This window comes from Conger conger, chromosome 16 (genome assembly GCF_963514075.1).
Source record: "Conger conger chromosome 16, fConCon1.1, whole genome shotgun sequence".
Classification (NCBI taxonomy): domain Eukaryota; kingdom Metazoa; phylum Chordata; class Actinopteri; order Anguilliformes; family Congridae; genus Conger; species Conger conger.
This window is the reverse complement of record NC_083775.1, coordinates 24864094-24891636: the sequence shown is the minus strand read 5'-3', so window position 1 is coordinate 24891636 and position 27543 is coordinate 24864094. Positions and strand designations below refer to the sequence as shown.

The window sequence follows — 27543 nt, the reverse complement described above, 5'->3', positions numbered from 1 at the left end:
CTTACCATTTCTCTATAACTCCATGTGCTTTACTGAATATGATCAATGATATCTCTGATAAATAGGACCATTGGTGCAGCAGGCACGTCAGCAGATATAAAGTGAATGGATATTAAGTAGGCGACTACAATAACAGGAACAGAATACAATACGTTTATTGAGAATATTCTTAAAATGTTACTCGAGGCGTATCTTCCATGATGCGGAGTGAGCTGCTAACAATTTACTTCCTACCAAACATATTTCCCACCAAATCTTTAAGTTAATTCTGAGACTAATGTTTACACCATCACTGATCCCCCAATGTAACCACTTGTGTTTGCGCGCAGTCGTTACTGAAGTTACAAAAAACTTGCGTACACAGTCTGGAGCTGGGTATGTTGCCCTACAGACGCCTAGACGAAAATGGGCAGCTGCTATGGACATTGACGTCATCCAAGTGCACAGCCCCCTCGCGCCTCCTTTGCCAGTGCTTACCAAAGCCGCGTTCCCCGGCTCCTTTTCTCATTCAGCAGCTTCATTAGAACTGGTTATGAAACCCAAGAAACACACAAGTAATCATATTTTCTTCTGGCCACTCTACAAAAATTGAGAATGGGTATTGACAGATTCTGTAGTCTCGACGGTTCTGATCCCTTTTGGGTAAGTCGTGTACATGCCCATGGCATATACTCGTGTTAGCTGGCTAGCGCTAGTTACCTGAAATGTCATTTTTGTAACGCTAGTTCTGCCTAGCAGCTGTGACTTTTCCTGTCTTTAATGTCAGCCATGTTTCTTAATGCTACAGTCAGGTTCAAGAAATAATTATATTAGCTACCTAACGAGATTTGCTGAACTTTCCAAGTATTTGCATGCAATCTTTGCATGCAGCTTTTAGGCTTCGAATGTGTTAGCTATCGTTAGCAAGGATGGTAGCTGCAAAGACCTAGCTAGCTAAGTTGCATAACTCCATCTAATTAACTTACCTGACATTAACATTAGCTAACTATCAAGACATTAAGGTATGATATTAGCTAGCTACAGTATAGTTAGCTAACTGGCTGGCAGTGGTTTGTGCAGATGACAGACACCTGTGTCTAGTAGCTAGCGATCTATCTTACTTAGCGAACGTTATCTGACTAGTTTTGTTACCTAGCTAACTACGTCGTAAGTAGGCACAGGTGAGGCACAGGTGTCTGTCAGCTGCATAAAACTCTGCCAGACAACCAACTACCTAAACTATTTTAGCTAAGTTAGCTAGCTAGCACCAGGATACTTATGATAGCTAAGTTAAGCAGTTGGGTAGAGCTGGACTAGCTGGCTAGCTAATGTTTTGTTGTGTTCGTTATCAGACGTAGGTTAACGTTAACTGGCAACCTAAACCATTGACAATCGGTTAAGCTAGCTAGCTAACGTCAGGCTGTGTCTTGGTAACGGTCAGTATATTGGTGGCTGATTTGCTAACGTTAGATTATCCGGACTCGTACCTTTCCAAGCATTCTGTACCGAGTCAACAGTTATATATTCGCTTTAGGCATACAAATTAGCTAATGTTGGCTTGCTACATCCATTGTTTCGGTGATAAAATCATGCTTGCTATTAATTAGACCTTACGTTAGCTTGTTTTATTTGCAGCGCGCAATATGAACCAGACTAACGTTTGCAAGCTTAGGTCAAGTTAGGGTTAACACTAGCAGCTATTGCTAGCGACCTAAATTTAGCTACGAAACTAATCCTACCAACAATTGGTGATTATCTTATTGTCAACGGATGTTAGCTAATTCATCGTACATCTGAAATTCTTCGCTAGCTATTTTAAGTCTTATGCTGGCGAAATGCTTACTACCTAGCAACCTGCGTGACAACGCTTTTAACGGCTAAATATGTGATCACCCTGGAGTTAATGAGTTAACTTAACCTCAGGAGCAGCACTGCCTTTTGTAATAAGCGGCGCTACTACTACCGCGATTGTCATTTCCAACACACCCACCATCTCCACTGGTTTAGAAGCAGTAAATTTATAGCATCTCGCCCATCTTTTGTCAGTGTCATTTCTTTAACGAGCAGAATACAGTAAACAGTGCAATAAACTCATAATTGACATCATTGGCCTCAGTTATGGGACCGGGGGAGGGTATATGACAGGGCGAATAAACTTTTAAAATGTTAACAAAATGTAACAGTCACCATGACTGCTGGCAAATTCAGTTTTTACAGCTCGCTGAAAAGTGAGTGTAGTGTCCACTAAAGAGGGGTGTGTCCACTACACATCCAGCAAATATCAAAAAACATTTATAACACAAAAACCATGTCGGGAACATGTATGATTAATGAAGTATAATAGTTGATGAAGTTCTGGTGTCACAGATTCAAATGCCTTAGGGTGAAACTGTCTTTGTTCACACCTGTTGTGTGAATTTCTGATCCTTTTTAGTGCAATGTTCTCACCATGCTATTATGCATCCATCAAGGACACACTGGTTTTTGATCTCTCAAAACGAACCAATGTCTTTGTGGTTATGCCAAAGTTCTTCAGAAACTAAAGTCGTAGCTGACCCTTCTTCACAATGGTTGTGCAGTTGAGTGATCTTTGTTCATTTGAAGTTCCTAAAGGTCTGAACTCATAAGAATTGAAAACTTGTTCTCTATCTGAGCATCAGTCCCCTTACTGATAGGTGTGTGCACATTTCTGTTTGTTCTAAAATCAACAATAATCTCAAGCTACATCCATAACGTTATTACTAAAACAAAGGGGATTATTGCAGAAAGGCAAAGGAGATTATTTATACAATCACAAACTGCAGGGGAGGTCAAGTGTCTTAGCTTGGCTCAGGAGTGCGAAGTTGGCACTTTACAAAGCTGTCAATTTTTTATTGAAATTGGACATTTACTTCAGAGCAAGTTACGTGAGGTGTTTGAATAGCTTGTTTATGTGTGAGAGGGCTATGTGGAAGTTTAGTATACTTGCACGAGAGTACTGTTTGCGGTGTACAGTAGCCTTTGTTCCACTGTTGTGAGGAGAATTTCAAGCTCACATTTCATACATACAGTCCCCTCCAAAAGTATTGGAACGGCAAGGTTTGTTTGACAATGGAGTTTGAGGTCAAAAGATGTACATGAGATGTGTTAGGGTAAAATGCCTTTTTTAACATTTCACAGGTGAACATCATCTGATGAAACAGATCCCAGTAAAAACAACGATAGCTATACTGGAGTTTAACTTTCGTATTTATTTGCAAAGAAATTACAGAACGTGAGAAGCTTACCGGCTTTCTGATTTGAATCAGACACAGTAAGACTATTATACACACTTTTCCTGAAGGGGGGGGCTTTACCAAAACAAAAAGACATGAAGCTGGCCATGAACATTTATCAATATTTTGTCTTCTGAATACCCCTTGGTGACCTTACTGTAAGACCAGAATGTGCTAGCTGAGAAGCAGAGACATTTAGGTCAAAGGCTGTCTGTCTGCTGGAGAGAGACAGAGAAAGACTCATAGTAAGCACTTAATTCAGAAAGTGGTCTAATAGTAATAAGGATAAATCACTAAAAAGTTATTTGTAATCATGTGATTGCCTTTGTTAACACACATTGTCAATTAAGAATAAATTAAGAAAATTACCCTTACAGATGACGGATCCGAATTTCAGCTTTTATTTCCTGGTTTTTTTGTCAAGATTTGTTAAACAACTTAAAACATATCACCATTTATATCAGACCGCCCAATTTTTAGGTGAGCAAATGTATTGGAACATGTGACTGACAGGCGTTTCCTGTTGTCCAGTTGTGTCCTGCTAGATTGATTGGTTAAGCAGTAAATAGTTCTGAATGTCTACTCTTGGTTTGAGCATGAATTTCACCTCCCGAAAAGAAGATTGAAAGGAACCCCCCCCCCCCCCCCCAAACCAAACCGCAAGTGAAAGAGGCTGCAGTGAAAGCCTGGAAAAGCATCACAGAAGAAGAAATGCAAAAGTTTGGTGATGTTATTGGGTCGCTGGCTTGATGCCGTTATTGCAAGCTTAAGCATATGCTCCCAAATATTAACTGTTATGTACTTTCATTTACTTAAATTCTATCTGTTCCAATACTTTTGCTCACCTAAAAATTGGTTGGTCTGATACCAAAGGCACTATGTTTAAGTAGTTTAACACATCGAGTCGAGGTGTAATTACCAGGAAGCAAAAGCTGAAATTCTTGTCTCGACCCCAAAACAAAGGAATTGGCCTTGCTGTTCTAATACTTTTGGAGGGGATTGTAAATGTCATGTTAGTTTCACTGCTAAATGACACTTCATCCTTAAACCTGCATTTAATTGTGTTTCCCTGACGGTGCTTTTTAAGTTTTAAAAAAATTTTTTTATCTCTGGTAAATATTAGTTTAGTGACCCTGCTGTCTTTTTTGTTGACTGAAGCGTAATGGAAAACTGATCTATGGAACATGGAACACACAACGCCCACCCCACCCCGATAAGACCCCAATCTCTGTCATTACAGCAGGAGACCCAGCCAGGCCCGGATATCTGATCTTTGCTTGTTTTGTTTGGCGTTCGTTTTCAGGACTGGAACCGGACGTGGCACACCTCCAACCCAGACCTGACCCAGTGCTTCCAGAACACGGTGCTGGTGTGGGTCCCCTGCATCTACCTCTGGCTCTGCTTGCCCCTCTACTTCCTGCACCTGCGGCACCATGACAGAGGGTACATATGCATGACCCACCTCAACAAAGCCAAAACCGTGAGTCTGGGTCACCCAGCTGCCTCTGTCTCCGCACCGCATCCTTCTCCTCATTGCCCTCTCCTTCTTCTCCCAGCTCCTCCGCCCCCTGTCCCCGCTTCACCGCCTCTCAGGGCGCAATTGAATTTCTTACATGCCTGTGTCTTGCACTTCATTTTTACTTTGTGTGTGAAACATGCCGAGGATCTTGCCGACTCATTGTTAAAACCGAGGTTGTGTTGGACAGTCTGATTGTGAAACATACCGGTCATGAGTCTGGTTGTTTGTAGTTGTTGCTATGTGATTGAGGTTGTATGATTTATTTTAATTAATTCATGTATTTATTTTTTGGGGTCTGTTATTGAAGTGACGATTGAATAAAGTTGCCTTGGTAACCTCTTATTGACACATGGAGAGGGTATATTTAATTGGCGTACCAGAGTAGCCTGTTCTAATTAATTCGGTTTCAATAATAACATGTAAATAAGCGCATGTAGGCAGTCTCATTTGTTGCCTGCAGCTGGTTTTGCAGGTCTATCTTGGTCTGCTGGTAAAGCATTCCAGGAAATATCACAGATCACAAATATCTTCACCTTGTTCGTGGTTGAGTAATTAAGACTTGGTTCTAATCTGCTCTGCTCTGCTCAATCCAGAGTTGTCTACCTAGCTAATGCTCCTGTAGCTGCCAGGAATGTGAATTTGAAATTGAAATTTTGCTCATATGTGAGCTTTGTTTTCTGTTGTGAAGTGTGATGTAATGAACAGATGTCACTATTGAATTTTATTTTCTGCCTACAATCCACTGAATGAATGCTAAATGGCTTTATTAAGAATTCTTATTTTATTAGGATTTTTGATTTATGATTTTATGATTGCAATATTTTATTTTATTATGAATGAATATTAAGTCAGAAATGATTACCTTGAGGTGACCTATTTCAGTCATCCAAAGAGATTTCAGGAGAAAGATGTCCATTCCACCCCTTGAGGTGGAGCGTACAGTTTGAGAAACAGCACTGGGAAAACTCCTAGAGCACCACCATAGTGGGGCAGATTTGGAGTGAGGCAGGATTTCACACAGGATTTTTTTTTTACAGTCATGACCTGGGGCATAAACCTTCATTTTGCATATTTGCCCTTTTGCAAGAATATATTTAGTCATATGAAAAAAGCTATCTAATGCAAGTTGTGGGGGAAGTTATACTGGCTGAGGAAGGAGGTACCGGTGACCCAAGATCAGTGGTTCTCAGTCCAGGTCCTGGAAGCACAGGGTTTGAATGTCGTTACTCAGCACTTGAGTGAAGGCTAATTTATGCTCCGTCAGCAAAGCGTCAATACTGACAGGACTGTGTCGGACAACGTTTTGCATTTATCGTTCAGCGACTTTATTTTTTTTTGTTTTGCATTCTGTTGTGTCACAACAGAACTAAAATCCTGTTTTGAGTTAGTGGAAATTTGTTCTTTTGCTTTGTAGAGAAAAATAAGAGAGAAGAGAAGAAGGCATTTGAACAGTTGTATAATTCCTAATCCGCCAAATTGATTGGTGTCCCTGTCTAAATCTATACTTAAGTTCAAGCATATAGCATAACATTGCGTGCAGATATTTGCTTTTAGCCCTTTAGGGACATGCATCTCCTGCCCTTTAGGTCAATGCTAACTTCCCTTTTCCTCACCATTGGCTCTTCGGTGTGAGTCACAAGAGAAGGGCTGTCATACAGGTCACAAGATCTATCTCCATCCACCTTCAAAAACCACCACCATCTGCGACTGTAGTTGAGCTTGTGATTTAAAATTATCCATGTAATGATCGCGCTTGTGTAAACTCTTTTTATCTACAGGGTTCAGGTTTTTATCCTTGGGGTCAATTCTAGCTCTTAGAACTGTACTTTCCTCTTGTGCTTTCAGCACACCTGTTGATGTACTGTATTCCCATCAACCCTCAACCCTTTCTCTTTCTCTTTCAGTGTTCCTTTCTTTAAGGTGCCTTAAGATGAGGGCGAAAGGGATTGTTTTGTTCAGTAGTTCGGTAGCACCCTGTTCAACGAAGCCTTGCTTTGCGTGCTCCGCTGTGCTCAAACGCCCATGTGTGGATAGAATATCAGGAAATGGGTGCAGGAGATTCCTTCAGCCTCATTCAGATTGCCAATTTAAATGATGCAGAGGTTGTTTCTGAGGAATTAAAAGGATTTGTTTTCAGCTAATCACAGGCATAATGATTTCCTGGATGTCTGGGTAATGAGCCGGTTGCTCTCTCCCCTGCAGGTTTTGGGGCTGCTGCTGTGGGTTGTCTGCTGGGCAGATGTCTTTTATTCTTTCTGGGAAAGAAACCAAGGTGTTGCTATAGCTCCCGTGTACCTAGTCAGTCCCACCATTCTCGGCATCACAATGGTGAGTCTGCCCCCTGTACTACATCACACACACACACACACACCACACACACACGCACACGCCCCCTGTACTTCTACATCACACACCTCCTGTACACACACACACACACACACACACACACGCACGCACACACACACACACACCACACACACACGCACACGCCCCCTGTACTTCTACATCACACACCTCCTGTACACACACACACACACACACACACACACACACCCTGTACACACGCACCCCACACAAACACATGCATTTGTCATACTCACACACATATAGACATACACAATTCATACACACACCTAGTTGTGAAATCTTACATTGATTGAAATCATACATCTTACAGATACAATCACAAGATAATTTCTGTTTCTGCCTGTATCTGTTGTGGTGTGCATGTATGTTTGTGTTTATTTTCGTTGGTCTATGTACCTGGGTTCATATGTGTGTGTTTATGTTTCTGTGTGTTTGTCTGTGTATCTCTGTGTACGTGTGTGTTTATGTGTCCGTGTGTTTTTGCGTGTATCTCTGTGTATGCGTGTATCTCTGTGTATGTGTGTGTATATATGTGTGCTTATGTTTCTGTGTTTGTGTGTGTTTGTACGTGTATCTCTGTGTTTGTGCCTGTATCTCTGTGTATGTGCGTCTTATCTCCGTGTACGTGTGTGGTGTGCGTTTATGTGTCCGTGTCCTCGCGCGCGTATCTCTGTACGCGTGTGTTCATGTGTCCGCGCGCTCGTGCATGTAGCTGCTGACGGTGTGGCTGGTCCAGTACGAGCGGATGAAGGGAGTTCAGTCCTCAGGCCTGATGCTGGTCTTCTGGCTGCTGGCAGTGCTGTGCGCCACCGTCTCCTTCCGCTCCAAGATCCTGCAGGCGCTCAGCCAGGTGAGCGTCCGCACTTTACGCCCGTGGGCTCTGTGCTCCCCCTGGGCCTGGCCCCTGCACTGCGGGTGTGTTCTGCTCCGAGAACACGACGGTCGGCGCATCGGCCGGGGCCAGGGAGTGCGTCGGGGAGGGGGGTGTTTCAATGTGTTTTGTCGATGTACAGTAACCGCTGGCAAATGGGTGGTCCTCATCTCCTCTCTCTCTCTGTCTCTCAGCCGTCTGACGTGGACGCGTTCCGCTACAGCACCTTTTACATCTACTTCACCCTGCTGCTGCTCTCCCTGCTGCTGTCCTGCCTGTCGGACTCACCTCCCCTCTTCTCCCAGGTTGTCCGAGACCCGGTGGGTGACGCCGGGTCGTGCCGTTACTGTTCCGCGGCCCTGGGGCTGCAGAGACGGAAGCAGGAGTCGTAATTCACAGTGTTCCAGAACAGTCTTGCCTTAGGGAATGGGACAGGTTTGCGTGTTGCTGGTGGCACGTGGTGTTTAAGCCTGATTCATACTTGTGCCTTGAATGTACGCAGAGCCTACGGCGTAACCTGACGTGCACCTCCCCAGAAATGCGGCTACACGTCACGGCGACGCATACCACAACAACTGTGATTGGTCCGTTTGGTAGCATCGCATTTCCTCATATGAAGGCAGTATTTGTGCTGTTTCAGACACGCCCATTGTTTGAATTACACGAAGAAACCGGAAGAAACTCAACACTGCGGCATGGAAACCCAACCACCGACTAGTGTTTTGGTGGTGTAATTGCACAGCGATGCAGACTCCCCAGCGCACAAGTAGAAATGCTCACGCTGCAGGCTCTGCATAGATTAAATGCAGAAGCATAAATCAGGCTTAAGCCCTCTGATTGCCTTTTTTAAACCTGGGAAACTGAGAATGTTAGCATTGTTCTTGTTGACGTTGACGTTGAATGCAGTGGCACAGTGAGCTGTGTGTTATAGCAGTGCAGTGACAGTGAGCTGTGTGTTATAGCAGTGCAGTGACACAGTGAGAGGTGTGTTATAGCAGTGCAGTGACACTGTGAGAGGTGTGTTGTAGCAGTGCAGTGACACAGTGAGAGGTGTGTTATAGCAGTGCAGTGACACAGTGAGCTGTGTGTTATAGCAGTGCAGTGACAGTGAGCTGTGTGTTATAGCAGTGCAATGACACAGTGAGAGGTGTGTTGTAGCAGTGCAGTGACACAGTGAGCATTATATAGTGTATAGTGGAAATGCACAAAAGGACTGAGTTCTGTGTGTTTCCTCCCTGCAGAACCCCTGTCCTGAATTGGGAGCCTCTTTCCTGTCCAAGATTACCTTCTGGTGGATCACAGGGTAGGAACAAATTGCCTCTGGGGGTTAGGGTACCCCCCTAGCCCCCATAGAGCCCTGTAGGGCTGTGTGTGTGTGTGTACGTGCGTGCATGCGTGTGTGTGCGTGTGTGCGTGCGTGCGTGCGTGCGTGCGTGCGTGCATGCGTGTACATGCATTATCTACAGTATCTGATGTTGCAGGTATTGTCTTCCTCTGTAGGCTGATGGTGCGCGGGTACCGGCGCCCCCTGGAGGAGAGTGACCTGTGGTCCCTAAACTCAGCCGATCAGTCTCGGGCCATCGTCCCCCAGCTAGTGCACTCCTGGCATCACGAGTGCAACAAGGCCAAGAGGTCAGAGGTCACAGGTCTCCCTTAGCAAACAAACCCGAGTTCAGTCTTCTGCCTGTGTCCCTAGTGTTCTGGCCATAGGACCAGCCCCTCTCAGGGATGTAGAAGTCACTCCCAGTGTGGAGTGGTTTGAGCCACTCCATGTTTTACTGGAAGCAGGTTCCTCTCCATACAGAACCGTGCTCATACTAAAACCTGTAGTGGCTCCTGCTGGAATGCCGTTTCCACTCGTTCGTTCAGTACGCTTCACTGCACACAAACACACCGCATGCGCCACTCCCGCACGCCCGCTTCGCTAGCTCGTGTCATGTGACGCCCCCTCTCCCTGTGTGTCCCAGGCTGTCCGAGGGGACCGTGTACTTAGGGAAGACGTCGGCGGGGGGCGGAGAGGCGGGGGGGACGGCGGGGCGGCCGGCCGAGGAGGCCGAGGTGCTGCTGGTGAAGACCGGGCAGAAGGGCCGCCAGCCCTCCCTCTTCCTGGCGCTCTGCCGCGCCTTCGGCCCCTACTTCCTGGTCAGCTCCTTCTACAAGATCATCCACGACATCCTGATGTTCATGGGCCCCTTAATCCTCAGGTGAGCGCGCACGCAAACATGCGCACTGACTGTCGTAGCCCGTGTCTACTGATGGGCTTGGTTTTCAAAAAGAACGAAAGGCTTCAGTGTTACCTGCTCATAGCACTGTTCTTGAAAGGAGAACTTATTTTAAGAATGAGTAGTTGCAGCTGGGTTTGTTATTTGCGACAATTTACGGAAAGCGGTGGAGCAGTGAATTCTGGTAGTTTGAGTTCTTGGAGAACTGAAACGTGTTTTCAGTAATCGAAGCAAGTCTTTAACGACAGGTGGTTGTCAAGTTGACATTCACGGCAGTTTAAGTTTGGTGGTGTTTTGACTAGCTTCAGAGAAAAAACTCATTTTGTTTTTGCGGTACGACAGGCTCCTGATTGAGTTTGTGAACGACTCAAGCGCCCCCTCCTGGCGGGGGTACTTCTACACCTCCCTGCTGTTTGTGTGCACCTGTGTGCAGACGCTCATCCTCCAGAAGTACTTTCACGTCTGCTTCATTACCGGCATGCGACTGCGGTCTGCTATCGTGGGCGCCGTGTACAGGAAGGTGAGCCGGCCCTTCCGTTTCCTGCCCGTTTTTCCAGCTCGGCTGACCCTTGTTGCCTCAGGCGTCGTCGTGATGTGATAACCGAGGTTCGATGCGGTCAGAATCAAATGGGGCCAGTCACCGGAACAGGCTGGAAAGTTTAAAATTCTCATTTTAAAGACCCGTTCATATTCGTTAGTTTGTTTAAACACTGAGGGGTAACGGGCAGTACCGTGTAACACGGTCAAGAGGGCAGCGCATTCTCAGTGGATGCACGGATCTCGCTGTTGTGGCCAGGTGTTCAGTTCCCAGGCACTATCTGCGTGCTGTTGAGTTCATGCTGTATCAGTTTTCGCGCTACGGTCCTGAAAGGCGTCTGTTTGTTGGACAAATTCTAAAGTTCCAGCCAGATCTATTACTAATGTTCACAGTTTAAAAGGTATAATCTTGCTCTTCTGGACTACTATATTTCAAAACATAAGTGTCTCCTGCCGGCAGCCTCTCCATGCAGAATTGATTGAGCCCGTTGTCTCATGCTTTAGGTCGATTTGGCAAATAGAGCTTTGCAGATAAAGTTATTATTACTTTTGAGACAAAATTTGTATTTGGAATATAAAAGCCATTGTTTAGACTGTAGTCCATAAATATTTATTCACTTATTTATTTTTGACAGCTCGAATTTCCAGAAAGGTGTTAAATTCAAAATCCGGGAATTGCCAGCTAATGTGAACTTTGACCTGTATCTGTAATCCTGCTCTCTGAACAAAGTGGAAAAGTATAGTGTGTTCATGTCTTTCTGTCTGGTGGTGTCTGCCCTTGTGAAAAAAGGGTCAACTAAGCATACTTGTTACAAACCTTAACTATACTTCAAGTATCCTTAAGTATGAAGTAGTCTTGTTCAGGTACATTTGAGCGCATTGTTTTTCACATGGGTGATCTGTCTCCCCCTGGTGGCAGGCCCTGGTCATCACCAGTGCTGCTCGGCGCAGCTCCACTGTGGGTGAGATTGTAAACCTGATGTCTGTGGACGCCCAGCGCTTCATGGACCTCATCACCTACATCAACATGGTCTGGTCTGCCCCCCTGCAAGTGATCCTCGCCCTCTACTTCCTGTGGCAGGTGAGTGCGGCTGCCACTGACTCTGGATCAGCCCTGGTCATTCTCCGCTTATGGTTCTGGCAGATTCAGGCTTGGGCAAGTTGATCCCGGATCAGCTGTGCCGGACTGCATCTGCTCCCACACACACACATACACGCGCATCCAAGGTATTGCCAGGAAAAACAAATTGAACCTTCATCTTTTGTTTGCGGACTTGGCAAACATGGTTTAATAATGAAGTGAAAGCAACAGGCAGCGGGTCTTTCGAAATGGCCGTAATTCCTGGAGCGATTTTTCTTCTGACGCATGTAACTTCTCGTCTGTGTTGTCATGGAGACGTGCCCTGTTTGTTTGAAAGTCTTTAAGTCTCCTTAGATGGGGAATTTGTGGCATGGCCGTTGCTGTGGTGTTTTCCGGCCGATCAACAAACCTGTTGACGGAGCGGTGGCGTTCCCCGGGAAACCGCAGGGTGAATGAATGCCACCCTCAGTGCCAGCAGGGCTCCTCTTGACCTTCCATCTTGGGGCGGTTTCATGACCTTTTCATCGGGAAAGATGGCTCTACCTGTGTATCCAACGGCCACCAGTTAGACCCGTTTATCCGACAAGGACAGATTCCAAAAACTGTGCCCCAGCGCCCCCAGTTGGTGCTATTTCTCCTCAGAGTAATGAACTGAGCACCCAGTACCAGTTTATTAAAACTACCATGGTGTGGGAGGAATATACACAAAAGTGTGTTATATATAAATATGTGTAGATGGAGATGGATACGTGTGTAATGCCATGTAGTGAAAGTCCTGGTCTGTGGTCCTTCTGTGCAGACCCTGGGCCCGTCTGTGCTGGCTGGTGTGGCTGTCATGGTGCTGATGTTCCCAATCAACGCCGTCATTGCCATGAAGAACAAAACCTTCCAGGTGAGGCCGCTGTCCTTTTCTGGTTTTATTTATTTATTGTACGGGAAAAAGGATGAAATTCGTCACGCATATGCACAACTAGTTCAAACATGCTCGTTGAGTACAAATAAAACCTGTACAGCGGGCTTCCTGTCCTGCGGAAAAAGAAAGGAAAACAAACGTGATGAAGAACAGATGAGGGTAGAGGAGAAATAGGATGTGAGGTGAGCATGAGGGGACTTGGATGGTCCTCTGTGTGTGTGTGTGTGTGTGTGTGTGTTGGGGGGTCCTTGATTTGTCCTCAGTTTGTGTGTGTATTGGATGGTCCTATTTTGGTGTGTGTGTGTGTGTGTGTGTGTGTGTGTGTGTGTGTGTCTATTGGAAGGTCCTCGGTTTGTGTGTGTGTATTGGATGGTCCTCGGTGTATGTATGTGTGTGTGTGTGTGTGTGTGTGTGTGTGTGTGTGGGCGCGTGTTTGTGTGTGTGTGTGTGTGTGTGTGTGTGTGTGTGTGTGTGTGTGTGGGCGCGTGCGTGTGTTCGGGGCCGTGAGCTGTGGCAGGACTGAGCTCTGCGTCGATGCTGAACAGCGCTACGTTCGCTCCTGCGCAGGTGGCCCAGATGAAGAGTAAGGATAACCGCATCAAGCTGATGAACGAGCTTCTGAACGGGATCAAAGTTCTGAAGCTGTACGCCTGGGAGCTGGCCTTCAAGGACAAGGTGTCTGAGATCCGGGAGAGTGAACTACGCGTGCTGAAAAAGAGCGCCATGCTGGGGGCCGTTTCCACCTTCACCTGGGTCTGCGCACCCTTCCTGGTGAGAGAACATGCACACACACACACACACACACACACACACACACACACACACTCACACTCACGCACCCATACGCCATACACTATACACACGCTATATACCTAAGCTCCACATTCACAAACACACAGACACAGACAATGGGCTCGCAGCGTGCTGTTCAGACCGACGCCTGCTCTTCCCCCTGCAGGTGGCGCTGTCCACGTTTGGGGTGTACGTGCTGATAGACGAGCGGAACGTTCTGGATGCTCAGAAGGCCTTCGTGTCTCTGGCTCTCTTCAACCTGCTGCGCTTCCCCCTCAGCATGCTTCCTATGGTCATCAGCAGCATGGTGGAGGTCAGTGTCACGCCCGACCTCGCCCTCCTGCCCAACTCCGGCAATCTCCAGTCTTTCTGAGCTACAAGTGTCCTTTTTTATGCCCTCTAGTGGCAACGTGGTGGCACTGCGATAGCGTTGGGGAAGCCGCTCTGTGAGCAGCAGTACTTCCTTCAGGGCTGCTTAGTTCGATGACGATTCGGGGAACTCGCTTGTCAGCCATTTTATCAAGATTCATCCCCTATATCAGGGGTCACCAAACCTGTTCTTTGAGATCTACCAGATCTTGTCATTCCAACAATAACAAAGTGCACCTCATTCAACAGCTTCAGATCTCATTGAGCTGCTAATTAGTAGAATCAGGTGTGCCAAATTACGGTTGAAGTGGAAACCTTCAAGACGGTATATCTTCAGGAACAGGGTTGTTGACCCCTGCCCTATACAGTTGATTGAATAACCTTAACAGAGTGCCTTTATTCGAGCCATGCTGTACTATCACCATGTTGGACTTGCTCTGCCCATGACTGTCTTCCTGTAGCCACTTTGTGCCATCCAAAGGCATGCTGTATTTCAGGTAGCCTCTTTGTACTTCCTGTTATGATACTCTACTTCCTGTTGCCATGTTGTACATCCTGTGCTTCTGAAGGCCAGCGTGTCCCTGAAGCGGTTGCGGGTGTTCCTGTCCCACGAGGAGCTGGAGGACAGCGTGGATAACACTGCTATCACTGCTTGTGAGACTCTGCTTTGGTCTGCTTTTAGTGTGTGTGTGTGTGTGTGTGTGTGTGTGTGTGTGTGTGTGTGTGTGTGTATGTGTGAGACTATGGTGCAAAGACTGTCCCTGCATGATGGGTGTCTGTTCTGCACCCTGAGCCCAGATTCCTCTCTCTCTCCTAGCCTCCAACAGCGTGGTTGTCTCCAACAGCACCTTCAGCTGGTCCAGAACCGACCCACCCACTCTGAAGAGGTGTGAGCCTGGCCTTATCATTATTGTTAGCATTGCTGTTGCAGTGATTATTATGTCCGTAGTTGTTGAATGAATGCAGAGAGGGAGTGTGTAGTTGCCTCAAATGAATGTTTATTGATTTTCAGAGGCACTAACTTGACAGCTGCAATTACTGTACTGTTTGTATTGTTTTTTGAGCTTTTGTGCCAGAAACCTGTGAGTGCACACTTGTATCGGTTCCCACGTTGTGCCATCTTGGATTTCTGCCACTGTGCCCCGTCCCACCTCTCCCCTCTCTTGACAGGATCAGTGTACAGATTCCAGAAGGTTCTCTGGTTGCAGTGGTCGGCCACGTGGGCTCGGGGAAATCGTCTCTGCTGTCTGCCCTGCTAGGAGAGATGCACAAACAGGAGGGGTCTGTCTCCATGCGGGTACGCCCCTAAACACACCACACACCGGGTTAAAGCACCCATTCACACCCCTGTACCCCAATAAAGGCACCCCAGTAAGACTCCCCTTCAGTAATGTACCGTGCATGTATTCCTATAAGTGCTTAATTCTCTGTGTGCTGGTTGGTAACTGATCTCGGATCTGTTCCCATAAGCGCTTCATTCTCTGTGTGCTGGTCGGTAACTGATCTGGGATCTGTTCCCATAAGCGCTTCATTCTCTGTGTGCTGGTCGGTAACTGATCTGGGGTCTGTTGCAGGGCTCCGTGGCCTACGTGCCCCAGCAGGCCTGGATTCAGAACGCCAGCCTGCGGGAGAACATCGTGTTCGGGGGCGAGCGGAAGGACAGCTGGTACTGGAAGGTGGTGGAGGCCTGCGCTCTGATGCCCGACCTGGAGATCCTGCCGGCTGGAGACGCCACCGAGATCGGGGAGAAGGTGAGCGTCGGAGCTCAGCCCGGGCGTTAGCGAGTCGTGAATAAACGCGGGGCCTCAGGTGAAACGGTGTGCTCCTCCTCCTCTCAGGGCGTGAACCTGTCCGGAGGGCAGAAGCAGAGGGTGAGCCTGGCCCGGGCGGTGTACTGCGACCGGGCCGTGTACCTGCTGGACGACCCCCTGTCCGCCGTGGACGCCCACGTGGGGAAGCACATCTTTGAGAAGGTGGTCGGCCCCCAGGGGCTGCTGCAGGACAAGGTGAGCGCGTCTCTGTTTTCGCATGAGGAAGGCCGGACCGTGACATCAGAAAGAATCCCTAACATGGGGCTGCCCATTCATCATAGGTTTGGTTTAAATGGGCATGGTAACAGCAGGCATCCAAAGATAAAACTGCTTTTTTTTGTTAATATCATTTTTCTGTGGGTTTATTCACATGCAGTAGTCTTTACTTAAGTATGCACTATGCATGGAATGCGCAAACATGTGTCCAGTAGTTAATGTAAACTCTGTGTTTGCGCAGACGCGTATCCTAGTGACCCACGGCCTCAGCTTCCTGCCCCAGGCCGATCTGATCCTGGTGATGGTGGAGGGAGAAATCACAGAGATGGGCTCGTACCCAGAGCTAATGGGGCGGCAGGGGGCCTTCGCCGAATTCCTCCGGACCTACGCCAACAACGAGCAGGGGGAGGAGGAAACTGGTGAGACCTGTGTGCATGTCCGTGTTCGTGTGTTCGTGTGTATCCGTGTGTATCCGTGTGTGTGTGTGTGTGTGTGTGTGTGTGTGTGTGTGTGTGAGAGAGAGAGAGACTGTGAGCGGGTGTCTGTGGAAATGAAATTGCTCCTGAGCCTGTTTCACACAGCTGTTGTACAGATAAAGGGGTTGGCCCGGCAACCTTTGGGCACGCAGCAGTATTGGTAGTAGCTGATTATGTGGACCTTTCCATTAGCTGTGTTGGCAAACTCTGCTGTTGAAGACAATAGACAGAGAGGGCCTTCCCTTTCATTCAATGGCTTTTACCCATTTGTCTGCTGACTATTTTACCCATTTGTCCCTGTTGTGTGTGTGTGTGTGTGTGTGTGTGTGTGTGTGTGTGTGTGTGTGTGTGTACAGAGCAGTCCAGCTTGCAGGAGGAAGAGGATGGGGAAACAGGTTTGGGGATGATTTTTTAAATTAGGAGCACCTGGGCTGTTCTCTGGGGAAAACCATAACCCCACATAACCATGCATAACTCAACGTAACCTTCAGCCCAGTTCAGATCAAAACTGCAAGAGCGGAGGAGATGAGGTTTTTAAACATAAATATTACAACTGAGAGCCTACACAGTCTGCATAAAAATAAGGATTGGATTACCAGCACACTAAATTATTGTTTCCGTGACAAATTATAATTGACGTTTTGTCTGCAGCAGTTCACTCTGAGTGCTCTTTGATCTGAACTGGCCTTGAAACCTGCCATTCTGCCCTTCCCGTTCTGGGGAATACTTCCTCCAAAAGAGTTACCTTCAAGTACCGAAGTATCTATGTTTGGAGTTGCACGTTCTGCATGTGATGAGTAGACTGGCCTGTTTGGGGTTTTTTCTTTTTTTTAAAACGTCAAACATTTGGAGCCCACCGTAGGGCTGACTACATCCAATTCCTCCCGTAAAACGGAATATCAAGTTAATGCTCGATCCCTCGCTGCCGTTTTGGCGGAGTGAAGGGATCGAGCATGTGAAGAGGTTCTCCTCTCAAAAGCATGGTGTTGCCGGCCTGCTTCTATCCACACTGCAGCCCGCAGCTGAGCTCCCGTGGAGTTGACTCGGAGGAAGTCATCTCATACCCGCGAGCACCCTCCCGACCAGTGGGGGTCGCCCAGGGAGCGGTGAAACGCCAAACCAACTGATTTGACCCTTCTGTACCTTGGATGACGGCAATTATGCGTCAGCTACTGGCTGCAGTTGCCGCTGGCCCGGTTCGGATTTCATCCCAGATTGTCGGGCTTGTTGATGCACCGCAACATGGCAGATTAGCCAAATAAGCCTCGGAGTGGCTCCTGGCCTGGTTCAGTGAGGTTGCGCCATTTTGATATCTCAGTAGTGCTCGTGGTCTCAGGCCCTGCCATGGTTTTTGGAGGTTTGCAGCTCTGAACTGTCCTGGGCATTGAAAAAATTCCAGGTGTTAATTTTGGTTGGAATAAGGTTCCCAACCATGTTCCTGGAGATCTTCTGTCCTGTAGGTCTTCACTGCAATCCTGATTAGTAGAATCAGGTGTCCAAATAAGGATTGATTAAGGTGACACTGTGCATTTTAAGGAAAGGTTTTGGAACCATTGCTGTAAATAAACCAAAGCCCTTCAATACTATTGGGTGTGATTGTTGAGTATACTGTGTGATAAATTTAAGGAGGTCAAATGTTCTCAAATATACTTCATGTACACCGTATGCTAGTGTACACAGTACACAGGATGTTGGGGTCTCATTTGGAGCAAGGGATTTAGGATTTTCTGTAGAATGGCAGGGTTTTGGTCATAAACACACTTGGGAAATGCATGGTAGCTAGCTGGGTCTCCGGTTTGAAAATCTTCCTTTTCAACAGGGTGTTGACTGTTCTTGGCAACCAAGAGTGTGCTTTTATTGGTCATGGATTTTCTTAATGATGCCTTCTGGCTATCAGTGAAAAATTATTCAGGTTTTTTAAGGCGGGATTAAAAATTATACATTATTATTGGACATTTAGCAGCAGATTAGCTGATTCTGTTGAGCTGCTGTGATACAGAAAAACATTTCAGAACCACTGAACAGAATGCAGATAGTTAACTGTCTTATGGTATCATCCAGTACAGCCAACTTCTCCAACTGATTCCCACTATCTTTGGTTGTGTGGAACTGTGCCAATATGAACATTTGATGCCTATTATGTATTTATCGGAGTTAGTTGGCTAGTTACTTAGCTAGATAGGTTTTGTGTGATACCAGAGATTGTAGATTTTATAATGCATCGCTTGCTAACTTATTTAGCAGTAAATAAAGCAAGATGGCTAATATGCGTAGCTATATATATTTGGCTATTCTATTTGGTAGGTTAATACCTACTTAGAGCTAGCTAAAGTTTCTAGCTAGCACCACTCACCAAACATTTGCCTTCTCAACTACAGTAAGTACAGTGTGCTATGTAACGCTAAGTAAGTAGCATTATATAGCTTTAAATAATAATGCAGCTAGATAATGCCAACTCGCTGCAATGCTTAGCTAGTCTTCTAGCTTACTTGAACAGATAATTAATACTTGTGCTTTTTTTCTTTCTTTATTTCCTCATTTTTTTATATCTTTCGAACTGTATCTGAATGAATCTCAGTTTTCATACATACTGCAAAAGAAACATACACTACATCTCGTGGCAATTGAGGAGCTATATTGCTGGGGTGGTGTGTGCCAGTGTTCCCTCTGAGGTTTTTCTGTCTTTTCTTACCATGACACTGTAATTTACACGTACACACACGCATACATGTACACAGGGACACACACACGCACTTGTACTCACACACTGTTTCAGCCTCTCGCAGCACATTTGGGGGATATGCAACAATATAAATTCATTCACAACCTAAATTCTGTGTTTACTCTCATTTTAGCCTTATACTTGGTGGCCTTTTCTAAGCTTCCATATCATGCAACCTCCAGATGAACCTGTAGTATTTATAAACTGTAAGCTCAGAAGCGCCCTGTTTTGTCTATGCTCGGGTTGTTTACCCCTTTGCCTTCTGCGCAGAAGGCCGGTTGAGTTCACTGCATGCGGTGGGTGGAGTTGGGGCAGAGTGCACAGGGGCTGACTGACTGGGGTGTTTTTCTGCAGACGTGTCCTTGGAAAAGAAGGGTCAGGAGAACGGGGCTCCAGCTGCACTGCTGGGGTGAGTGACGGGTACGGGGGTTTCCTTACAGCCCCTGCAAACACCGCCAAACAGATATTAGTCCCCCCCCCCCCCCCCCCGATAGATATGTTCACATGGACTGGCCCTGAAATCTGTTGCTGCAATTATATTTATAAAGTAATATAATGGGAAAGCAATGATAATGATGTAATGATATCGTCTATGATCATGTTCTCAGGAAGCTGACTCTGCTAATGCTAGACACGCTTTCCTGACAGAAGTTGCTTTAGCTAAATGTGTCCCCTAAATTGTTAATTGCAAATCGTAATTTGTGAACACTGATGATCTCCACTTTCAATAAGCATGTGGCAGGTGCACATAATGTGATGTTATATGATTTTGATGTCATTTCATGTTTTATGATTTAATAAGAGGGAATGCAATGTAATGTACTATGTAGTGTGATGTGATGTGTCGTTTACCTGTGTGTTTCGCCACAGCAAGCCCACCGGCCAGGCCTCTGTGCCGGTGGCTAACTCCACGCAACCAACCCTGAAGAGCCGTCAGGGCAAGAGCCAGGGCGTGGGCGAGGGGGGCAAAGCGCAGCAGGCAGGGAAGCTCACAGATGCAGACAAAGCCAACACAGGCAGGGTAAGAGAGCGCCCCACCCTGCTGAACTCCGGACCCTCGATCCGTGCTGTCACACACTAAGCTAACGTGCTAACGTGACTGCGACCAGCTCTGACCCCGTAAAGCTCTGACCTCATCCGCCTCTGACCCCGTAAAGCTCTGACCCCGCCCGCTCTTCCGCAGGTGAAGCTGTCGGTGTTCTGGGAGTACATGAAGGCCATCGGCCTGGTCCTGTCCTTCGTCAGCGCCTTCCTCTTCTTCACCCATCACCTGGCCTCTCTGGCCTCCAACTACTGGCTCAGTCTGTGGACGGACGACCCCGTGGTGAACGGGACGCAGCCCTCCAGCCGGAAGCGGCTGTCAGTCTACGCGGTGCTGGGCCTGTCCCAAGGTACGCTCGGCCACCGGGGCCCCGAAACTTAGTTTCTGATCCCCCTATATTCCATCTAAAACAGGGGTCTCCAATCTTATCCAGAAAGGGCCGGTGTGTGTGCAGGTTGTTGTTTTAGCACAGGACTAAGACAGCTGATTCTACTCATCTAGGTCTTGATTAAAGACCACGATTAGTTCATTAGTATAATCAGGTGTGTTACTGCTGGGTTAAAACAGAAACCTGCACCCACGCCGGCCCTTTTAGGATAAGATTGGAGACCCCTGATCTAAGAGGTCCAGTTATATTTCCAAAAATGGTACAGTGGCACAGGTTGATGATCACTGAAGTGAATGGGCTATATATATCTGTGCTCCCCCTCGACCCCCCTCCCTGGTGTGTGCAGGTCTCTCTGTGCTCTGCTACTCCATTTCGGTGTCATTTGGCGGGATCCTGGCGTCCCGGTACCTGCACCAGAGCATGCTGTACAACGTCCTGCGGTCGCCCATTTCCTTCTTTGAGCGCACGCCGAGCGGTAACCTGGTCAACCGCTTCGCCAAGGAGATAGACACCATCGACTCGGTCATCCCCAACATCATCAAGATGTTCATGGGCTCCATGTTCAACGTGCTGGGCGCCTGCGTCGTCATCCTGGTGGCCACGCCCCTCGTGGCTGTCATCATCCCGCCCCTCGGCCTGCTTTACTTCTTCGTGCAGGTAGGCTGCAGCCAATGAGCTCATTCAGACCCCGCTGGGAAAGGTGTGCCCTTTGGCTAAAACACTCCTGGTCCTGGAGATCTGCAGGGTGTGCTGGTTTTAGTTTTCGCCTTAATATCACCAACCAATTCAGGCCGAAAAAAAACAGGTGAGGTGGGTTAACTCTACAATGTACTGCTTTAATCACACCCTGCGGCTCTCCAGGACCAGTTGTGAGGACCACTGGCCAAAAGTGTCCCTAAAGGTGGGGAGGGTCCATCGTGCCCCCAGGTAAAAGTGGTATCTCTGCTGTTGCAGCGGTTCTACGTGGCTTCGTCGCGGCAGCTGAAGCGTCTGGAGTCGGTGTGCCGTTCGCCGGTGTACTCCCACTTCAACGAGACGCTCCTGGGAACCAGCGTCATCCGCGCCTTCCGCGAGCAGGACCGCTTCATCCGGCAGAACCAGGACCGCGTCGACCGCAACCAGAAAGCCTACTACCCCAGCATCGTGGCCAACAGGTGACGCCAGAAATACATTTGTTTATTTATATATTAATGTATTTCAATCTCCTCAAATCAGTTTGGCCAATCGTGTATAGATGACCGGTTGTCTTCTTCTGAAGCACATGATTATTTCTTTTGGTGCTTCTTTTCACACTACAGTTCTCACATACATGAGTTTTGATGCCGGGGTCAGTGGTGTGGTATGAGGTGCTATCACCCCAGCGGACGGAAACCATCCAGCTGGTCCCTTCTAATGTTGCCCAGCCCAACGGGGCGGTGTAAACCACTTTACCTGATTTTGACTGCTTTGGTTCTGCAGGTGGCTGGCGATTCGGTTGGAGTTTGTGGGGAACTGCATCGTGCTGTTTGCTTCCCTGTTCGCGGTCGTGGCCAGAAACAATCTGAGCGCCGGACTCATGGGCCTGTCCATCTCCTACGCCCTGCAGGTGAGGCTCCACCCACGGGGAAATTAAATGCAGGGAAAGTGTTCGGATCTGTCGGGTTTGTAGCCAGGCCCTTGCTGGCTCAGTCTCTGGGAAGCGAAGACCGGGCGTCCACCTTGGTGGGACTCTTTTGTCCTGGTTCCCATCACTAAGGTGGGTTTGAGTTCTTCTGTTGGCCACAGAATAGCAGCTGTTTTCAGTGGGACATATTCCTCTTCTCGGAGTGCAGTCGGCAAGGTGTGGTTTTGCCTGCATCACTCCTGCATGTTCAGACTATTACCCATCCATCCATCCATCCATTATCTGAACCCGCTTATCCTGATCAGGGTCGCAGGGGGCTGGAGCCTATCCCAGCATACATTGGGCGAAAGGCAGGAATACACCCTGGACAGGTCGCCAGTCTATCGCAGGGCACACACACCATTCACTCACACACTCATACCTACGGGCAATTTAGACTCTCCAATCAGCCTAACGTGCATGTCTTTGGACTGTGGGAGGAAACCGGAGTACCCGGAGGAAACCCACGCAGACACGGGGAGAACATGCAAACTCCGCACAGAGAGGCCCCGGCCGACGGGGATTCGAACCCAGGACCTCCTTGCTGTGAGGCGGCAGTGCTACCCACTGCACCATCCGTGCCGTCCAGACTATTACCAGAAGAAAAAAAACCCCCACTAGTTTCATATTGTTTCACATCTACAATAGGTCTGTGTCGATTTTAAGACAGGTGTGTGTGAGATATGCAGACCAGTCTGACCTTGACGATGTCTGTCTTCTAATTGGTCAGATCACCACATCTCTCAACTGGCTGGTGAGGATGTCGTCCGAGCTGGAGACCAACATCGTTGCCGTGGAGAGGGTGAAGGAGTACGAAGACACAGAGAAGGAGGTGAGTGTGTACAGAGGGGCACGGTCTACACTGGGCCCCATGACCGTCTCGAACCTCTGGAGTCCTCTCTATCCATCAAATACAGCCAGTCAGTTCTGTCATTCTTTCTTATGCAGCCCAGCAGCCCGTCTTTTTGAAATGTCTCATTCTTTGGAATGCATTATACAACATCATCTAAACCTTGATTTGAAGGGGGTCATATTGCATTGTGGGTTTGGTTATAATGGGTTATATGTGTGTTTTTTTGCATTGTGGCTGTGACTTAACAGGCTTCCACATGGCTTTGACATGCTGTGAGCGTGGCTTTTGTGCCTGGTTGTGAACATGACTTTGGTACACTGTGCCTGGTTGTGAACATGGCTTTGGTACACTGTGCCTGGTTGTGAACATGGCTTTGGTAAGCTGTGCCTGGTTGTGAACATGACTTTGGTACACTGTGCCTGGTTGTGAACATGGCTTTGGTAAGCTGTGCCTGGTTGTGAACATGGCTTTGGTACACTGTGCCTGGTTGTGAACATGACTTTGGTAAGCTGTGCCTGGTTGTGAACATGGCTTTGGTACACTGTGCCTGGTTGTGAACATGGCTTTGGTAAGCTGTGCCTTGTTGTGGCTGTGCTTGGTTGTAGCTGTGGCTGTAACAGGATTTTGGGTTGCGGTCACAGGCGGAGTGGACGCTGGAACACTCCACACGCCCGTCTGGCTGGCCCACGAAGGGGCACATCCACATTCAGGACTTCGGCTTGCGCTACAGAGAAGACCTGGCGCTGGCCATCCGCAACATCTCCGTCACCATCCTGGGGGGTGAAAAGGTGGGTGGGGAATCCAGGGGGGTAGATCCACAGTCTTTATTCATACCTGCACTACTCCAGTTTGAGTCTTTATGGTAATGGATACACTGCTCCAAACCTGGTCTTTTGTGGAAAGATATTGGGGAGTGGTCCTGCTTAATGGGTAGCAGGCATAGACAGAGCTGCTGTAAGGGAGGTCCGGAACCATAACACCCTGGATTTTGAAAATAAAAAAGAAACCACCTGACCCCTGGCCGGTGTGATGCGTTGCAGGTGGGGATTGTGGGACGGACGGGGGCGGGCAAGTCCTCCCTGACTCTGGGCCTGTTCCGCATCATCGAGGCGTCCGAGGGCCAGATCTCCATCGACGGGGTGAACATCTCCGAGCTGGGCCTGCACGAGCTGCGGTCACACATCACCATCATCCCCCAGGTAACCCTGGGGCCATCATGCACCCAGTGGAGCAGGGCTGAGGGCACACAACCCAAAAGCCCCAAACACCGTAGCTAAACCAGTCAGCATGAGCTGGGATTACTCATGATGCAGTATGTTGGCACAAGTTTTAGTGTGTGTACGTGTGCTGTAAAATATGGATTGTGTGTATGTGTAAGTGTGTGTATGTACATGTGCGTGCTTGTGTGTATGTGTGTGCGAACAGAAAGTGTGGGTGCTGACACATTCTCTTCCTCCCAGGATCCAGTCCTGTTCTCCGGCACGCTGAGGATGAACCTTGACCCCTTTGATGCGTACTCCGACCAGGAAGTGTGGAACTCTCTGGAACTGGCCCATCTGAAGAGCTTCGTGTCGAGTCTGCCAGACAAACTGAACCACGAGTGTTCAGAGGGAGGAGAAAACCTCAGGTACACCTCACCTGGCACCCCTAAAACCCCACGGAACCTCACACTCATAATGATGTGTTTAAGGTCTTCGAACATTTATATATGTATAATGCATAGGAAAATGTGCATTATTCTCTCCCTCACTCTTCATCCCTCTCTCCAGTCTGGGTCAGCGCCAGCTGGTGTGTCTGGCCCGGGCCCTGCTGAGGAAGACCAAGGTTCTGGTTCTGGATGAAGCCACGGCTGCAGTGGACCTGGAGACCGATAACCTGATCCAGTCCACCATCCGCAGCCAGTTTGAGGACTGCACCGTGCTGACCATCGCTCACCGACTCAACACCATCATGGACTACACGCGGTGAGCATCATAACCACTCATATTCATGCACCTGCTCTGCCTCATATTCACATTGATGGACCCACTGTACCGCATATTCATATTAAATACACCTGCTGTACCTCATTCATATGTGCATTTCTGAACCTGCTATGCCTCATATTTGTAATATCCACGCACAGCCCGCCTCTATAACAGTGTTCATATCCATGTTGCAGCTGGAAGAGGTTTTTGTGTCTGTAGGGGGCGCTCTTTTCTCTGGGAAACGTAGCGGCCCAGCACACTGACGGGGACTCCGTGCTTTCCACAATGCCTTCCTTTGGATGAGACGTTAAACTGAGGTTCTGTCTCACTGGCCATTACCTAATCCCAATGGCGCAATTCTCAGTATCCTGGCCAAATTCCCATGGAACTGCCTCTGTACATCCAGTTTAATCATCACCCCGATATCTGATTCATGACACAATCAAGGCCTGCTTTGACTTGTGTGAATAAATGATGCATGTGTGTTAATTATTTGAATGTACCTGGAAAATCTCACATCGACGTTAATTCTGCAATTTCCTCCGTGGTTCTGTGGCAGCCAGACTCACTGACTCTCTTGCGCCCCCTGCAGGGTTCTGGTGCTGGATAAAGGCGAGATGGCAGAATTCGACTCGCCCACCAACCTTATCGCCAAAAAAGGAATCTTTTACCGAATGGCCAAAGACTCGGGCCTGGTCTGACTTGGATTGTGAAGATCCTGAAGAGCCAAAGAGTCTGTTCCTTTTTGCTTTTGGTTCATTTTGAGCTGGTTTTTATTTTGGGCTCCAGGTAGAGATCCAAAGGCACTCCCGGCAGGTGTCCGCTGAACGGGGAGGTCCCCACGGCGCACCCGCCCTCAGTCACTCACCTCCACCATTTCACTCCTCAGTTTTTATTCTTGATGCGTTCACTTTTCCTTTTTCTCCTCATTTTTTATTTGAAGTACTTTCTCGTATCCGACGGATTGAAAGTTTATTTATCGCTGCTGCTATGGTGGGGGTCGCCCTGTGATTATTAGAGTTTGGACCTCCTGACTTTCATAACTCCTGGCCTCTTCTGAAGGTTTCCCCCCAACTGAGTACAATGTGACCTTCGACCCCTGAGCTGCACCGCACAGTGCTGGTCCTATGCAATCGCCTGTCCTTTCAGACGGAGAGACCGACAGGTGAGCGGCACCCTAGAGGCTTGTAAAGGACAGGCTGACGGGGAAGGGAGGTTCCTCGCTGATGAAAAGCCGTTACCTCGAGGTCGAGGTCAAGGACATTCTGCACTCCATGCGGCTGTTTGTCTCGCCTCACTTCAAAGCCTCGGAAAACATCTTTTCCCCTTAGTGTAATTTGAACCTTTTTCTCAGGTTTGTGGGGGCGGATTTGTGAAAAACACTTGGATGTTTTCAAATTTGAGGAAGTAGGTTTCCTACAGTGCATTGTGGGAAAGCCCCACTTCCTGCTTTATTATGTGTATGTGCTTTCTGTTTGTCTGACACCTGATTATTCTGCTTTGTGTTTATTCGCTCCTCGGTCAGTGAACTCCACAAAATGGCTCCTCTTACTGCTTAAGTTGTAGGTCACAACTGTCCTAAGACCAGCAACAGTACATTTTGTTGGGGAGGTGAATTTAGGTGAGGTCCTAAATTTAGCTGTGAGCTGGCAGTTTCTCCATGGTCATTTCTAAGCTGTAGGACTAAACCACATTGCTCATAGGGGGGGTTCACGTAGGACCGGACCACTGACAATCACAGGACCACCTACCCCTCCAACACAGTCTGAAGAAGGCTTACTGTGCAGTTCAACTGCACGTACAGTCTTGCTGAAATGCCATTTTTTTCTGTCTTGAAATCTCATTGACAGCAGAAATATTTTTGTTTGCTTTGATACGTTACTCAGCTTTTAGAGGTCAAATAATGAAAAAAGACAACTGTACTTTTACATATTTATACTACTGTATATAGGAATATTGTATTTCTTATGCGTAAATTTCAGTTTATATTTTTGCGTATGTTTATTTCATACCAGGAAATGTTACAGGGTGATGTGTAGAGGCCGTAATAAATTATTTTGTCTTTGACTTGGCTCCATGACAGGAATTGAGGTCACAAGTGTCAAGCATTTCTGTTTTCAGTACATAGTTGTCAGACACCACTTTGTTTGTACGTGTACAGTTAAAGTCACATCAGCCTTTATTACCTCCCATATAGGGGCCACTATAACCAAACTTTTTTATATGGCATCCTCAATAGAGCTAAAATATGTTGAATTTTGATTCTTATGTTTTTAATGTATTGCTTTACCTTCTGATTTTGAACAAATCCAATAGACGCGTCTCTAGTCTGTGGGTTAAATACCTCCCGCCAGTTGTTTGTAAGGCAGTTTTCATGGGAGAGTGTGCAGCTGTACGCTTTGTGCACAAAGATATGACATGAGTGCAATGGATAAAATATAAATACTTTTTTGACTTGAACACTCAATGTGTTGAATTGTGATGTTATTTCTGCCGTCCGTGGTCGCCCTAGCCCATCGGAA

The 27543-nt window shown here is 47.5% G+C and overlaps 1 protein-coding gene across 2 annotated transcripts; it reads left to right on the top strand.

The window, feature by feature from the left end:
- The first annotated feature begins 462 nt into the window (after nucleotides 1-462).
- On the top strand, nucleotides 463-27488 carry abcc1 (ATP binding cassette subfamily C member 1 (ABCC1 blood group)). Of its 2 annotated transcripts, XM_061224842.1 has the most exons (32): nucleotides 463-642; nucleotides 4537-4713; nucleotides 6955-7080; nucleotides 7832-7969; nucleotides 8185-8310; nucleotides 9232-9293; nucleotides 9491-9622; nucleotides 9958-10194; nucleotides 10555-10732; nucleotides 11669-11830; nucleotides 12630-12722; nucleotides 13311-13514; nucleotides 13702-13848; nucleotides 14474-14558; nucleotides 14722-14791; nucleotides 15075-15201; nucleotides 15479-15655; nucleotides 15743-15910; nucleotides 16173-16350; nucleotides 16764-16802; nucleotides 19484-19538; nucleotides 20000-20150; nucleotides 20313-20520; nucleotides 20906-21216; nucleotides 21514-21713; nucleotides 22018-22144; nucleotides 22932-23033; nucleotides 23696-23842; nucleotides 24095-24253; nucleotides 24515-24681; nucleotides 24824-25018; nucleotides 25614-27488. In XM_061224842.1, the coding sequence occupies exons 1-32, from the start codon at nucleotides 595-597 to the stop codon at nucleotides 25720-25722; spliced, it is 4605 nt and encodes a 1534-aa protein (XP_061080826.1). In that variant the 5' UTR covers nucleotides 463-594; the 3' UTR covers nucleotides 25723-27488. The 2 variants fall into 2 exon arrangements, with proteins under 2 accessions (XP_061080826.1, XP_061080827.1); XM_061224843.1 differs by lacking the exon at nucleotides 16764-16802.
- Nucleotides 27489-27543: the final 55 nt, after the last annotated feature.

What these genes read in the sequence shown, in the direction of transcription:
- abcc1 (XM_061224842.1), top strand. Translation starts at nt 595, where the DNA reads ATGGGTATTGACAGATTCTGTAGTCTCGACGGTTCTGATCCCTTTTGG. An exon ending in TGGGCGCCGTGTACAGGAAG is followed by an intron (nt 10,733 to 11,668) that starts GTGAGCCGGCCC and finishes CCCTGGTGGCAG; the next exon opens with GCCCTGGTCATCACCAGTGC. An exon ending in GGAAGAGGATGGGGAAACAG is followed by an intron (nt 16,803 to 19,483) that starts GTTTGGGGATGA and finishes GTTTTTCTGCAG; the next exon opens with ACGTGTCCTTGGAAAAGAAG.